Source organism: Lagenorhynchus albirostris, chromosome 12 (genome assembly GCF_949774975.1).
Source record: "Lagenorhynchus albirostris chromosome 12, mLagAlb1.1, whole genome shotgun sequence".
NCBI lineage: Eukaryota > Metazoa > Chordata > Mammalia > Artiodactyla > Delphinidae > Lagenorhynchus > Lagenorhynchus albirostris.
This window is the reverse complement of record NC_083106.1, coordinates 46,768,082-46,782,609: the sequence shown is the minus strand read 5'-3', so window position 1 is coordinate 46,782,609 and position 14,528 is coordinate 46,768,082. Positions and strand designations below refer to the sequence as shown.

Here is a 14,528-nt window from a genome sequence, read left to right as displayed (position 1 = left end):
GAATCTACTTAACAGACTAACCATTTTTCTCCTCTATATCAGAAGTTCATCTAATTCATTAATTGTCAATGTTTAAAATAGGAGACTCTTAGAAGACATTCGGGAAAAGCAGAATGGGAGAAGAATCCAGATTTTTAAGCCAAACTTTCCAAGTCCTGGTTCCCCCACTTAGCAGTGATATGACTTTAGATAAGTCACAGTTTCCTCATATGCAAAATACGACCTCCTCTCAGGGTAGTTATGAGGCTGAGAGAGGACACAGGAAACAATCAATAAAGGGCACTATTTCTAGCTAAGGAAACTGAGATTCAGGGAAATGAGCCAGCTTGTCCCAAGCACACATTATGCCAGCAGTGGCAACAGGACAATAGGTACAATGACTCATACTGTTACCAGTTAATTTTTTTTTTTTTTTTTTTTTTTGCAGTACGCGGGCCTCTCACCATTGCGGCCTCTCCCGCTGCGGAGCACAGGCTCCGGACGTGCAAGCTCAGCGGCCATGGCTCACGGGCCCAGCCACTCCGCGTCATGTGGGGTCTTCCCGGACCGGGGCACGAACCCGCATCCCCTGCATCGGCAGGCGGACTCTCAACCTCTGCGCCACCAGGGAAGCCCACCAGTTAATTTTTATTGAGCATTTATTAAGTGCCAGGTGCCATACTAAAAACTTCACAGTATTACTCACAACAGTCCTATGAGGTGGGTATTTTCATTTTTTCCTTTCTGGAGATGTGGAAATAGCCACTGAGAGATCAAATAACTTGCCCAGGAGATCATAAAGGGCTACAGCTGAGAGACAGCCACCCAGGCTGATGCTACATCTCAACACGGTACTTCCACTTCCCAAACTAGTGCTCTCTCCTCCATCCTATCAATCCAGGTCCAGGCTAAGCAGCAGATTTGACTGAGCCTTGCTGATTAATGGCAGGTTCCAGGAACCTCTGACGTGGGCCAGGGGATTTATCATCTACAATGCCACATGTGAGGTGGGCATGATGTCCTGTGCCAGGCCCCCCACTGTCACTGACAGAACCCTAATCCGCACCCCTGTGTGATTTTGTAGGACTGAGCCCTTAGGGCTGAGATTACTCACTTCTGGAGGAACTTGCATTGGGTCAGCAGGACTCTATTTAAGGCCATTAATTCCCCCTTCAGGAGCCATACAACACCCATTAGCTGGTAATATTGCTCAATCCTTATCTGACTAAACTGACTTAAACCTCAGACACTGAGGAGAAAAATCTCCATCCCTGGCTGATGAACAATCCTCTCACCCCCACTGAGCCAGATAATGAGTAAATCAGGTGGCTCATGTTCCTGGGTCCCCAAATAAGGAAATACAGGAAAAACATGTCACCAACATTAATCAGCCAAGGGTCATCTGACCATCTCTAGAAGTCCCTCTGAAAGGATGACATTCATATGGTCCCTCACCTTTCACTTCCCTCTTCTCTTACAGTAAAAGGAGGAAAATCCCACAGCTCTTTAGCAAAAGAATTATCCACATTTTGCAAATTTAATAATCACAATAACAATGCCCTCAAAATACAGAGATTTTTCTATGTACCATAGACACTGTGGCTTTTTAAAAAGAGTTCCAGAGCTACACTTTTAGAGATGGAGGGTGTTTTCCTCGGAAATGAGATGGTATTTAAGGTTTACCTTTTGAGCCCCAGGCTGAATCTGTGAGCTCCACCCAGGGCAGTAAGCAGCATGCTGTGGTGAAGTGAGCGCGCTGCAGATGTGGGGATGTGGGACTGTATGTCTGACCGGTCCCTTCTGCCCCTTCCCTCCCTGTCTTGAGGACACCACACATCATTTCACTGCCTAAACACAGTGGGGAGGATATTAATGGCATTTATGTTAAAAATAAGAAGGCCTCTCTGTGAGACTCTTACAGTGAAAGCACTTTTATCTTAGAAAGCTGTGAGCAGCTGAGGGAGGATGGGAAACGTCTTGCCAGGAATCATTCAGTGGGAGTCTTGCACCCTTGCTTGCCAAGGCCATTCTTGTTTGAGCAAAGCCCAAAGCAACTTAAAAAAGAGTGTTAGGTGTAAATACCAAAAAGGGATTCAGAAAATCCAAACTCATGGAATTAGTTTACTTTTCAGGAGAGGAGATGGTATAAAGAATAGGTTAAATAATAGGTTTGTGCTTTTCTTCAATGTATCACTCTAATAACTGACCAGTTGATAAAAAAGGAATCACTGAAGAAGACTTTCTCTCTTTCTCTCTCTCTTTTGGACATTAATTGTACTACTGGTTCTCAGTGAGAGAGAGAGAGAGAGAGAGAGAGAGAGAGAGAGAGAGAGAGAGAGAGGAGAGGACTGTTACCAAAACCATCTAGAGAATCTCTTCAAAATACGCATACTCATTTTTCCTCTTTCCTTACCCATTTATCCTGAGATGTAGCCCTGGACGCCTAGGGAGCATTCTCATAGCTGTATATGAGGCATGGGATTTGGGAACGCTCCCCAAAGGGGTTCTGAAATGCTATCTCCCACTCCCTCTTCTTAAGACCTACTGAACGAGAGCATGGCAGAGCTGATGAGTGTAAGAAACAGGAAGTTTCCTTTGACCCCCATAGCACATGGTGACTTTCAGTAGCCTACCTTTCACAGTTAGGTCCAGCATAGTTTTCTTTACAAATACACCGAACAGCTCCATTTTTCCTATAGCAGGATTCTGCAAAACTGGAATTGAAAAAGAATATTAGAAGTCAATTCCATACATCACTGAAGAGACTGTCTTAACATTTTTTTTTTTTTTTTTTTTTTGCGGTACGCGGGCCTCTCACTGTTGTGGCCTCTACCCTTGCGGAGCACAGGCTCCGGACGCGCAGGCTCAGAGGCCATGGCTCACGGTCCCAGCCGCTTCGCAGCATGTGGGATCCTCCCGGATTGGGGCACGAACCCGTGTTCCCTGCATCGGCAGGCAGACTCTCAACCACTGCACCACCAGGGAAGCCCTTAACTTTTGATTTTGATTAGATCGTCTCTACCTTGGTCCCCTCAAGTTCAAATGGGTGCAATCATTTGTTTCAGTTAAATTAAATCTTCCTCCTTTCAGGAGAGCTCAGACTATCAGGCTCAGACAGAAAGTGACACACCACTGGTGACACCATTTCCCATGTCTACCTCATTTATTTTTCCATAGAGGCATTTTATTATTTTTACTTGAAACAGTGGGAATTTCCAGAACATCAGGTATATGTGTATGTGTGTGTGTATAAATATATATGTATATATTTTTTAATGCAAATGTAAAACACATATCCTAAAGCTAGAGTAAAATAAGTAAATTTTACCTGTGATTTTAGATTTCTATGAGAATTTTCTCTTATTCCTACCACTTTCTGTGTATTCACTTGAAAGTTTACCCCTTTTTTCCTGCACTAGCTCTCTTTCACTCTTCAAGGTCATGAACCAATTCTAAACTATGCTTTATAATCTCCACAAAACCTTAATTTCTTTCATGTGTACCTTAAAGATTGGGAATAAAGGGTGCAGGGACTGGCTCAGCTGATCAAAGTCATAAAGCAAGTACTCAAGCAAGAAATAGGGCCCATAGTAAAAGGATTCTGGTTCATGAAACCCACTCTCGTGATTCTTCTTTTTTTTTGATAATAAAAATTAGGACACAGGACAGAAAACAAATAAATAAATTGTTCCAGCAGAATAAATAACTATCTCAATTATGAAGGCAAGGGAAATGGAATATTGTTCTCCATATGTTTTGAAAATTCTACCTACACTGACACATGAATCCATCCCCATGAGGGGGGTGTACAAAAGTTTTAAGACTTTTAAAGTAGTTTTGGCTTAGGTACTGTACAATCCACGGAGTGTGGCCTGCTGTTCTCACGTTCCTGCATGTATCAGCAAAGACCTAACCACCTTTGGAGGAAAGCAAATGGATGTGCTTGCTTTGTGTGAAAATATTTATAAAGCCAGTCAGAAAACAAATGTGCTTCTCAGTGAAAGGCAGTACATACAATTTATTTTCTCTAATAGACTGGTTAAAAACATTCCAATGAATTACATTTCTTTGGCATTTACCCTTTATTTTGCTTGTTCTTATTCCTCAGCCTACTTAAAGAAACAGTATCAGTTAAGTGTCCAGAACATGAACAAACCCACATGCATGTTTCTTTGAAGATGTTCCACCCAGCAGCCCACCCATGGCTTGAAGGAATGAAATATCTGCCTGGAGTTGTCTGCTTTGAGCTCATGTCCTACAGTTTCAAACAGATGACGTTTTCCTTGTTTGGAGCAATTATTAGTAGACATGGAGGATGTCTGGCCAACCCTAAAATAAATAAATGAGCTCTGTGCAAATGGTCCCTGGGAATAGCTGTGTGACTACTGGTCTTGGTGGAGGGAGACTCAGAGGTAGTAGAGCCACTGAGGGTTCCTTTTCCGTTTTCCATCAGCATTAATTGTTTATATTTTGCTTAGGTTAAAGTCTGTTTTGGGCTAGGGAAATGAAAACACTGCACCTTTCTCAGCCCACACTAATAACCATGGTGCTCTCTCCAAGTGGAAGGGAGTCTTTTGTTCTTGGAAAACCCTCAGGGAACTTAAAGGAAAATAGACTCAGCACTCTTTGTTTGCAAAACTCCCTCAAGCATCACTTCCTTGCCTTCTGATGTGGCTATTGTAATATCTGGAGATCCAAATCCTGGGTCTGTAGGCTCAACTTGCATATCTTTCAAAGTGTAATTCAGATTCCACGCTTGGTGCCTTTCTGAAATCTCAAATAAAAGTCCTGGCACTTTGATTTTTTATAGAAAGTAGAAATATGAATTTTAAGAAAAGCTGAAAGAGGCAGTGGGGAGTCTGATTTTTTATGATATTTGATTAGTATTTGAGATTAGTTAACTCAGTCAATAATAAGGCCAGATCAAAGACTAGCACTTTATAGGATCCAGGCAAATCTGTCCTGTTCTATGATCACACACTATCCCCCCACCCCACCCCACCCCACCCCCGCTTTCTGTATCCAGTTCTCTCCCCCAAGGGATTTCAGGAAGTAGAACTATTGCCACTACAGAGAAAGCAGGTCTCTTCCACCCTTCCCAATTCCTCCACACTCCCACTTAATGTTCTTTACTTATAGGTCATATATTTTTGCTTTTGTGTTAATCTTCAGCAGGTTTTTCCACCTCAAATCTGTCCTCTAGAGCAGGAGTCCCCAACCCCCAGGCCAAGGACCGGTACCGGGCGAGGCCTGTTAGGAACTGGACCGCACAGCAGGAGGTGAGCAGGGGGCAAGCAAGCAGAGCTTCATCTGCTGCTCCCCCATCGCTGGTGTTACCGCCTGAACCATCCCCCCCCCCGCCCCTTCCATGGAAGAATTGTCCTCCATGAAAGCAGTCCCTGGTGCCAAAAAGTTTGGGGACCACTGCTCTAGAGACTTCAGCTTTTACATCTGTGAATATGTACTTAACTGCACAGCCTGTTCCCTAAGTCCCTCAATTGCTCTTTTGAACCTGGATCCACTCACACAAGCAGAGAAAGAACATGGGTGGAAATGGTGATTCTTGTTGCCTATGGAAACTACCTGTGTTTCCTCTTTCCAGACAAGAAGCTCATTACCTGATTGGCAAGTTTCTGCTTCTTTTATCTGAAAGAGTTAAGAGTCTTCAGAAGAGCTTCTTGATGAACTAAGATACTGGATAATCTGGCTCAAAGGTAAAAAGGTCATTTGCTTTAGAAGCTTCAAAATATTTCTGTAATTTCATCCATTTTAATGAAGGCAGGAGTTTTTAACTGTTTTATTCACAACTGTGACCAACAACCAGTACATGATTGGCACATAGTAAGTGCTTGATTAATATTTGTTGATTTTATGTAGACAAGACTTCTCAGCCCATAGGAATGAGGCTCCAGAGACTTATATCTCAAGACATTAATGTCCTATAATTTAGATAAGGAAGTCTTGTCATATGAATGGTGCAAAAAGTACAAAAGTCGGACAATACAATGAAGAATTTGGGATTACCTTTCTAATTCATCTGGTAGTTTCTAAAGAAACTGCAGCTCTAAGCTTATAAAGCTGCTTTGAGCAGATGGTGCTATATAACATCTTTGTTTATATGGGAGAATGAGTGAAACCTGTTATTAGAAAGTTGGAGGTTAATATATTTAACAAAATAACTATACCACGGTAAGGGAGCAGCATGCTAAACACCTCATCACATATGGTTAAGACTCACATTTTAGAGCAGAATATATATATTTTTTAACATCTTTATTGGAGTATAATTGCTTTACAATGGTGTGTTAGTTTCTGCTTTATAACAAAGTGAATCAGCTATACATATACATATATCCCCATATCTCTTCCCTCTTGCATCTCCCTCCCACCCTCCCTATCCCACCCCTCTAGGTGGTCACAAAGCACGGAGCTGATCTCCCTGTGCTATGCAGCTGCTTCCCATTTTACGTTTGGTAGTGTATATATATAAATGCTACTCTCTCACTTCATTCCAGCTTACCCTTCCCCCCTCCCCATGTCCTCAAGTCCATTCTCTATGTTAGAGCAGAATATTAATGAACAATTAAAGAATATACCTAGATGAGGCAAAGGGAGCTCATAAATCAGGACACACTTGAATGAAAATAATAGAACACAATGTTTTTTTCTACTCTCACTTTCAGTACCATCCATTCTGCACACATTATTAATACCATTGGACATGAAAAATCACAAAGCAAAGGCTGAGACAGTTTAATGGTTTCTAACGAAAGATGGGGCTGTAAAACATTTGACTTCTTCACAGACTGTCAGACTCATCAGAGGATTTGAACAAATCACAAGCTATTAGGTGAAATGTTAGGTGGTACTGGTGTTCAATAGAGGGAAAAAACATTAGGGGGAAATTTGGTTGTCATCTTTTTTCTCTTTATAAGAAAGTATGTGTGATGATATCACTTATATGTGGAATCTAAAATACGACACAAATGAACTTATCTATGAAACAGAAACAGACTCATAGACATAGAGAACAGACTTGTGGCTGCCAAAGGGGGAGGGAGGGATGGATTGGGAGTTTGGGATTAGCAGATACAAACTGTTATATATAGAATGGATAAACAGTTCCTATTGTATAGCACAGGGAACTGTATTCAATATCCTGTATTAAACCATAATAGAAAAGAAAAAAAAAGTGTGTGTGTGTGTGTGTGTGTGTGTGTGTGGCATTCAGGCCTTTTAAAAATTATTTTATATGCATTATTTAATTTTTACTACAACTATCAAGCAAATATTACATCCAAACACTTAGAAGAGTGCCTGACATAGAGTATGCAAAATGTGTTAGAAAAAATATAAAGTATGTGTTCAGTAAAGCCAACATCTACATACACCTTTCTATGTGTGAGGCACCAACCCAAGTGCTCCACACGTGCTATCCTAATCCAACTTTGTGAGGCAGATCCTTACACAAACTTTTATTTACTAAGGGAAAAACTGAGATCCAGAGCAGGTTAAACAAATCAACAAATGAAGCTAACATCTGAATCTAGTTTCCCTGACCTGAAATCTCATGGAAAGTGAGACATAGAGAGAAGGGACTTTGTCTAAAATAACACAGCTATAATGTGCCAACGCAGAGATATGAACGTAGTTTTTTACTTTTTCCACTTGTGGGATAATAAAAAATATATATTTGATTTTTGTCTTGGTTCCTGGTACAGAACTCCTAAAATCCATGGAATTTCTTAGTGACATGACTGTCTTTTGTTATTCATAATGAGTCCCTTTCAATTTTTCAATTGTATCTTTTTTTTTTTAAGGCTTTTTTTTCACCAGTGATCGAACCATGCCCCCTGCAGTGGAAGCGAGGATTCTTAACCACTGGACCACCAGGGAAGTCCCAACGGTCTTTGAGTTTATGTTAATGAGGTGACTCGATGGGTCCCTCAGTAGCTTCAGGACGTGGGCTGGTCTGCGGGAGGAACCTACTACTGTAGTAGGGTTCCTGTAGTAGGGTTCCTGTAGTAGCGTTGGAATTTTCAACCCCATCCCTTCCTCCACCTCAGGGAAGGGGAGAGGGGCTAAAGATTGAGTTCAATCACCAATAATTCAATCATGACTATAATGAAACTTTGATAAAGCTCGGAACAACAAGGTTTGGGGAGCTTCTGGGTTGGTGAACACACAGATTTGCTGAGGGGTGGTGCGCCTGGTGAGCAAGTGCACAGAGGCTCTGCTCCCTCCCATCTCCCTGTCCATACCATGTCCCTGCGTCTCTTACATTTGGCTGGTCCTGAGTTGTATCCTTTGTAATAAAACTGTATTTGTAAGTACAGTGCTTTCCTGAGTTCTGTGAGTCATTGTAGAGAATTATCAAACTTGGAGAGGCATTGAAGGGACCCCTGAATTTGTACTTAGCTGGGCAGAAAAGTGAGTAGCCTGGGACCCCAACTTGTGGCTGGCTTTCAAAGTGGGACTGAGCCCTTAACCAATGGGGTCTGCACTAACTCTAGTGGTTAGTGTCAGATTTGATTAGATTGTAGGACACCAGCTGGTGTCAGAGAATTGGAGAACTGGTTGAATACTTGTAAAACCAAACACCACTACATCATTTTAATTCTACATTCTACATTTTTAAGCCAATAAAATGGCTAGTCATGACCTAACTACTGGATTTATACATATATGTGCCTGAAAAGAATCCTATTATTTCCCTTAAGATGCACGTGTATTGTCTTTAACTTCTCACTCAGGAAACATAGCCAGAAGTGAAAATTCATTTTCTCAGATATCTTCTACGAGCTGACTGGTCTAAAGCACATCTGTTTATCTGTGCTCTATTTCTGATTGAAAGCCTACTTAGCCGCCACATGTAGAAAATGTCTGCTCTATGGGACCAGGAGAAACACTACCACTGAAAATGACGAATTATAATGTCTGTTGGCATCACCAGTTGTGATCTCTCTAGGTCAAGGGATGGCCAAGAAAAGATGAGACTAGCCTTGATTATAAAACTTGGGAAGCTTCATTGACTTTTGTGATGTGCCCCGTACCCCACCCCCAATATTTAGGGAACACAGTCATCACCTATGCTGCAGTGCTTAAGCTTTCCTGAAAGTGGATTTAGGCTAGAAAACTTTCCTGTATCTCTCCAGTCTCATTGCAACATGAGATACTCAATTTTGACTGTGGAAAAACCTTAGAACTCTGTATAGGGAGAAAAAAAAGAAAGAAAAATGAAGCAGATAAGTGGTAGAAGAGACCATCTTTCTTTAAGACTTACTTGGCAACATGAGGCAGGGGGCAGGCGCACGGCTGGCAGACGCGGGGTGCTCCCCTGATGGCATCTCCGATATAACCATCTAGACATTTCTCACAGTGCTCGCCTGTTGTGTTCCGTTGGCAGTGCTGTAAGACAAAAGATAAGAAAACTGACAAGGACACAGTAAGAAACTTTATACACAGCAAATCTGGCAATCAAGCAGTAGTTCAAGCAAAACAGATGGTGTGCGACGGTCCTGGTCAGCACAAAGAAGCCACGCTGGCCCCAGTCAGTGCTACAAAGTGCAGACAATGGGGATGACCTCTGCGTGTGCACTAGCAGCCTGGGGACTCTTCAGAGTTTGTGTGAAAAGGGGATTATTCGTCAGTTACTCGTTTCAATTCAGAATGATAATCAGAATGATCAAACTCTGGATATCCTAGAAGCATCAGTTTACTGACTTGGAATAAATATGAAATGAAAAAACAAATCCGCCTGGGTAAGCCATCAGGGGGAACACTTTAAGAATTTATGGGCTTGGGACTTCCCTGGTGGCCCAGTGGTTAAGAATCCGTCTGCCAATGCAGGGGACACAGGTTCGTTCCCTGGTTGGGGAAGATCCCACATGCCGCGGAGCAGCTAAGCCCGTGCGCCACAACTACTGAGCCCATATGCTGCAACTACTGAACCCGTGTGCTTAGAGCCCGTGCTCCACAACAAGAGAAGCCACTGCAATGAGAAGCCCACGCACTGCAATGAAGAGTAGCCCCCACTCGCCGCAACTAGAGAAAGCCCGCGTACAGCAACGAAGACCCAACAAGCCAAAAATAAAATAAATAAATATTAAAAAAAAATTTATGGGCTTGGAAGAACAAAATGTGTCCAAATAAAGCATAAATGGAGTAGAAGGTAGATTTCTGCTAATGGGCTGATATCTTGGATAATGATATACAAAAAATAGTAAGCAGGTTTATTGTGTGATTTTTCCATTTGTGGTGGGGATAATTGGATAAAAAGCACAAAACAGTTGATTCTTCTGCCTAGAATGTCTGTTTATCATTCAAGATCTGCACCAGGCCTTGAGAGCTTCAGGATTCCTTCCTGATGCTCCCCTCCCCGATCCTTCTCTCCTTCCATTGCCCTCATTGTACTGTTATCATCAGCTCCGAGCTTCAGCAGCGCTTCCCTCCACACTGCGTCTCTCAGCATTATACTGCCATCAACTTGAATGGAGTCTGTACTCAGCAGCTGTTTGTTGAGCTGATGGATTAATTTCTCATTAGTCCTCTGGAAGAGTCAGTGATGCTAGTCTACTGATATTTTCTCCAACTGGACATGACTGGATTGCACAAGGCAATGCCAGTAGCACTACGATACTTTCAAAGATGAAAAGAAGACATCTACATTCACCAGAGTGTATAAAGTTTGAATAGGCTTTTCAGTGAAAAATTGTACTGTTAGAATTAGAACGCCATTGAAGAGGCACCCTCCTGTTTGAGCAATTCCCTTAGTAACATCTATGCATGAGAACTTCAACAGATAACTTTTTTTTTGTTAGTTTCTGCTTTATAACAAAGTGAATCAGTTATACATATACCTATGTCCCCATATGTCTTCCTTCTTGCACCTCCCTCCCTATCCCACCCCTCTATGTTGTCACAAAGCACTGAGCTGATCTCCCTGTGCTATGTGGCTGCTTCCCACTAGCTATCTATTTTACGTTTGGTAGTGTATATGTGTCCATTACACTCTCTCACTTTGTCCCAGCTTACCCTTCCCCCTCCCCATATCCTCAAGTCCATTCTCTAGTAGGTCTGCATCTTTATTCCCGTCTTGCCCCTAGGTTCTTCATGACCACTTTCTTTTTTTTTTAGATTCCATATATATGTGTTAGCATACGGTATTTGTTCTTCTCTTTCTGACTTTACTCTGAATGACAGTCTCTAGGACAATCCACCTCACTACAAATAACTCAGTTTCGTTCCTTTTCATGGCTGAGTAATATTCCATTGCATATATGTGCCACATCTTCTTTATCCATTCATCTGTTGATGGACACTTAGGTTGCTTCCATGTCCTGGCTATTGTAAATAGAGCTGCAATTAACATTTTTTTTCTTTTTCTTTTCTTTTTTTTTTTTGCGGTACGCAGGCCCCTCACTGTTGTGGTCTCTCCCGTTGCGGAGCACAGGCTCCGGACGCGCAGGCTCAGCGGCCATGGTTCACGGGCCCAGCTGCTCCACGGCATGTGGGATCCTCCCGGACCAGGGCACGAACCCATGTCTCCTGCATTGGCAGGTGGACTCTCAACCACTGCGCCACCAGGGAAGCCCTGCTATGAACATTTTGGTACATGACTCTTTTTGAATTATGGTTTTCTCAGGGTATGTGCCCAGTAGTGGGATTGCTGGGTCATATGGTAGTTCTACTTTTAGTTTTTTAAGGAACATCCATACTGTTCTCCATAGTGGCTGTATCAATTTACATTCCCACCAACAGTGCAAGAGGGTTCCCTTTTCTCCACACCCTCTCCAGCATATATTGTTTCTAGATTTTTTGATGACGGCCATTTTGACTGGTGTGAGATGATATCTCATTGTAGTTTTGATTTGCATTTCTCTAATGATTAATGATGTTGAGCATTCTTTCATGTGTTTGTTGGCAATCTGTATATCCGCTTTGGAGAAATGTCTATTTAGGTCTTCTGCCCATTTTTGGATTGGGTTGTTTGTTTTTTTGATATTGAGCTGCATGAGCTGCTTATAAATTTTGGAGATTAATCCTTTGTCAATTGCTTCATTTGCAAATATTTTCTCCCATTCTGAGGGTTGTCTTTTCGTCTTGTTTATGGTTTCATTTGCTGTGCAAAAGCTTTTAAGTTTCATTAGGTCCCATTTGTTTATTTTTGTTTTTATTTTCATTTCTCTAGGAGGTGGGTCAAAAAGAATCTTGCTGTGATTTATGTCAAAGATAGAATTTAATTTTTAATAGTAGCTGGGCTTAATCACCAGCTTTCAAAATTCCTGAATTTCAACAATTGGCTATTGCAATTGTAATTTGGTATGAGTCAGCTCCAGCACACCATTGGTACTAGGAATATACCTTGCTGAGTGGTCCACACAGAAGGAGCCTGGCAGAACAAATACGCCAATTCAGCAGCAGGCCCTGGAGGTCGGAGGTCAGAGGTGGGTGGAGGAATAGGAAAAGGGTGGTAGCTTGAACTGGAACCCTTCTAATCCAGTTGGCAGTGTACACTGTCATCCCTCCAACCTTGGTGGATGGTAAAGGCCGCGCCACTGGAGACTGCTGAGCGCCGCCAAAGGCTGCAGGGGGCCCCCGGCCGGGAGCGGGGGCGGAGCGTAGCAGCGCAGAGAGGAGCCCCCGGCCCTCCCCGCGCCGGGACCGCGTCGCTCGCCGGAATCCCGTACCGCAGCCGCAGCGGGTCGGCCCCTTCCGCTCGTTCCGGGCTCCCGGCATGGGCATGCAGCTTCTGCGGGGACTGAGGCTCTGGGGGCTTGGCGCCTCCGCAGGCCTGGTCGCCGCGGCCCGAGCCCCCACCGCCAACAGATAACTTTTTAAAAACTGGGATCTGTGGAGGAATCTTGGGGAAGGCAAGACGGAGTGACTGGAAACTTAACTCTGAGTTTGTTATTTTGTCTCTATGTTCTATGTTGAGGTTCAAAATAATAGTGAGGTCCTGCTCAAAACATTTTATCTGGATTAACTAATTTAATTCTCACAATAATTCTAAGGTAAGTTACTATTTTTTCCCCATTTTACAAATGAATAGAGACACAGGGAGGTTAAGTAAATTGCCCAGTGTCACACAGAGGTAGGTGTGTCTCAAAAGTGAGATCTGAACTCAGGCAATCTGGCTCCAGAGGTTAGGCTGGAAACTCCCATATTATACTGCTTCTCCAATGTGTTAGAGAAAAGGCTTCTTTCCCAAAAGAGTCATAAAATGACTGCATTAGAAAGTGTCAGACTGTTTTACTAACAGTTTGAGCTTCATATCAAGAACAACACACTAGACAAAAGGGAGGAATCCTGATATGGGCCACAGCTATCATGGTTGAATGCTCTTTGGGCATTTGATATGCCATTAGATGTGGACAGTCTTTGCGTCCTGATTAGAATTACGTTAACAGAATAGAATTATTGATAAGAGGTTAGTTCAGACCACCTGACAGAAGAGAAACTGAAAATAAAGTATGATGTGCAGACAACAGGATGTTAACATATTTCCCTCACTGTTCTTAATGCTGTATCAAGTGCTAAGTCAACCTTCAGTAAATGTTTGTTGGAAAGATAAATGAAGGAAAAAGTGGGAAAGGGTGAATTAGCATCTGGAGCAAGTAAAGGAAATTAACATGCACCCAAAGCCAGCTCAAAATTGGTGGCAATCTCTCATCCCAGGGAAAACCAACGAGCCTTATCCAACTACCAGGAATCTAAGCCATAAGCAATCTGTCAGGGCAGCTGTAGACTGGGGTCAAACTTGTCCGAGTCCTTGTTGGACAGATGAAGCCTATCTGTGCAGAAGAAAACAAGCCTGTTGTAAGATGTTAGACCACTCTTCATGCCTGAAGCGCCTATTTAGCTGCAAAAATGAGCCAATTCTCAATTCTGTCACCTTACGACTCAATGGATGCTTTGGATTCCTTGTCAGGGCACTAATTCTTCCATGGCAGCCACAGGGAGCAATTACCCTCAAGGGCAAAAAGCCTCCAAATCACTATGACCTCTAAATGCTCAGAGTGCAAACACTGACTCTTGTCATCTGCCTTCTTTTAAAGACTTAGTTATGAAATGCCCTAAAAGGCAACTGATGCACATTCTGGGAGATCAGCAGGGATAGTGCTGGCAGCAGGGACAGAGTTCCCTAGCTCCTCCTTTTTCTAGCTGGTTGACCTGGAGCAAGTCACTCGACTTTTCTGGGTCTCTCTGTCTGTAAAACGAGGATCTAGCTGAGACGGTCTATAAGCTTTCTTCTAGCTCTGAAAATCTTTTACTCTGAGATTGCAAACATCCTTTACCTTCATTGCTCTGCCAAACGAAACGGAAAAATGACAATAAATAGTACGCTGTTGTTGGAGTGAGGTACAAATTTATTTTTCAATGAAACTGACCCCACTTAAAAATGAAAAAAGCATTCTGAAGTTTTGGCCCGTGGTTAAGAAAGCTACATCTAGATAATCAATTGCACGTTAAGTGTCAGGAATGACATTTGGGAACCAGCTGTGTCTCCTTCATGTGAAAAATGCAGTCTCTTGATGACTGGGCCACAG

The 14,528-nt window shown here is 42.6% G+C and overlaps 1 protein-coding gene across 3 annotated transcripts in view; it reads right to left on the bottom strand.

Annotated features, from left to right (window-relative positions):
* The window catches only part of LAMA4 (laminin subunit alpha 4), a 151,366-nt gene that overhangs the window by 91,005 nt on the left and 45,833 nt on the right, over positions 1-14,528 (bottom strand). For all 3 annotated transcript variants that reach the window (XM_060167319.1, XM_060167320.1, XM_060167321.1), the window contains exons 4-5: positions 9,263-9,387; positions 2,613-2,693 (exon numbers count right to left, since the gene is read on the bottom strand). In XM_060167319.1, the coding sequence (XP_060023302.1) occupies positions 2,613-2,693; positions 9,263-9,387 (206 nt within the window). The remainder of the gene's footprint in view (positions 1-2,612; positions 2,694-9,262; positions 9,388-14,528) is intronic.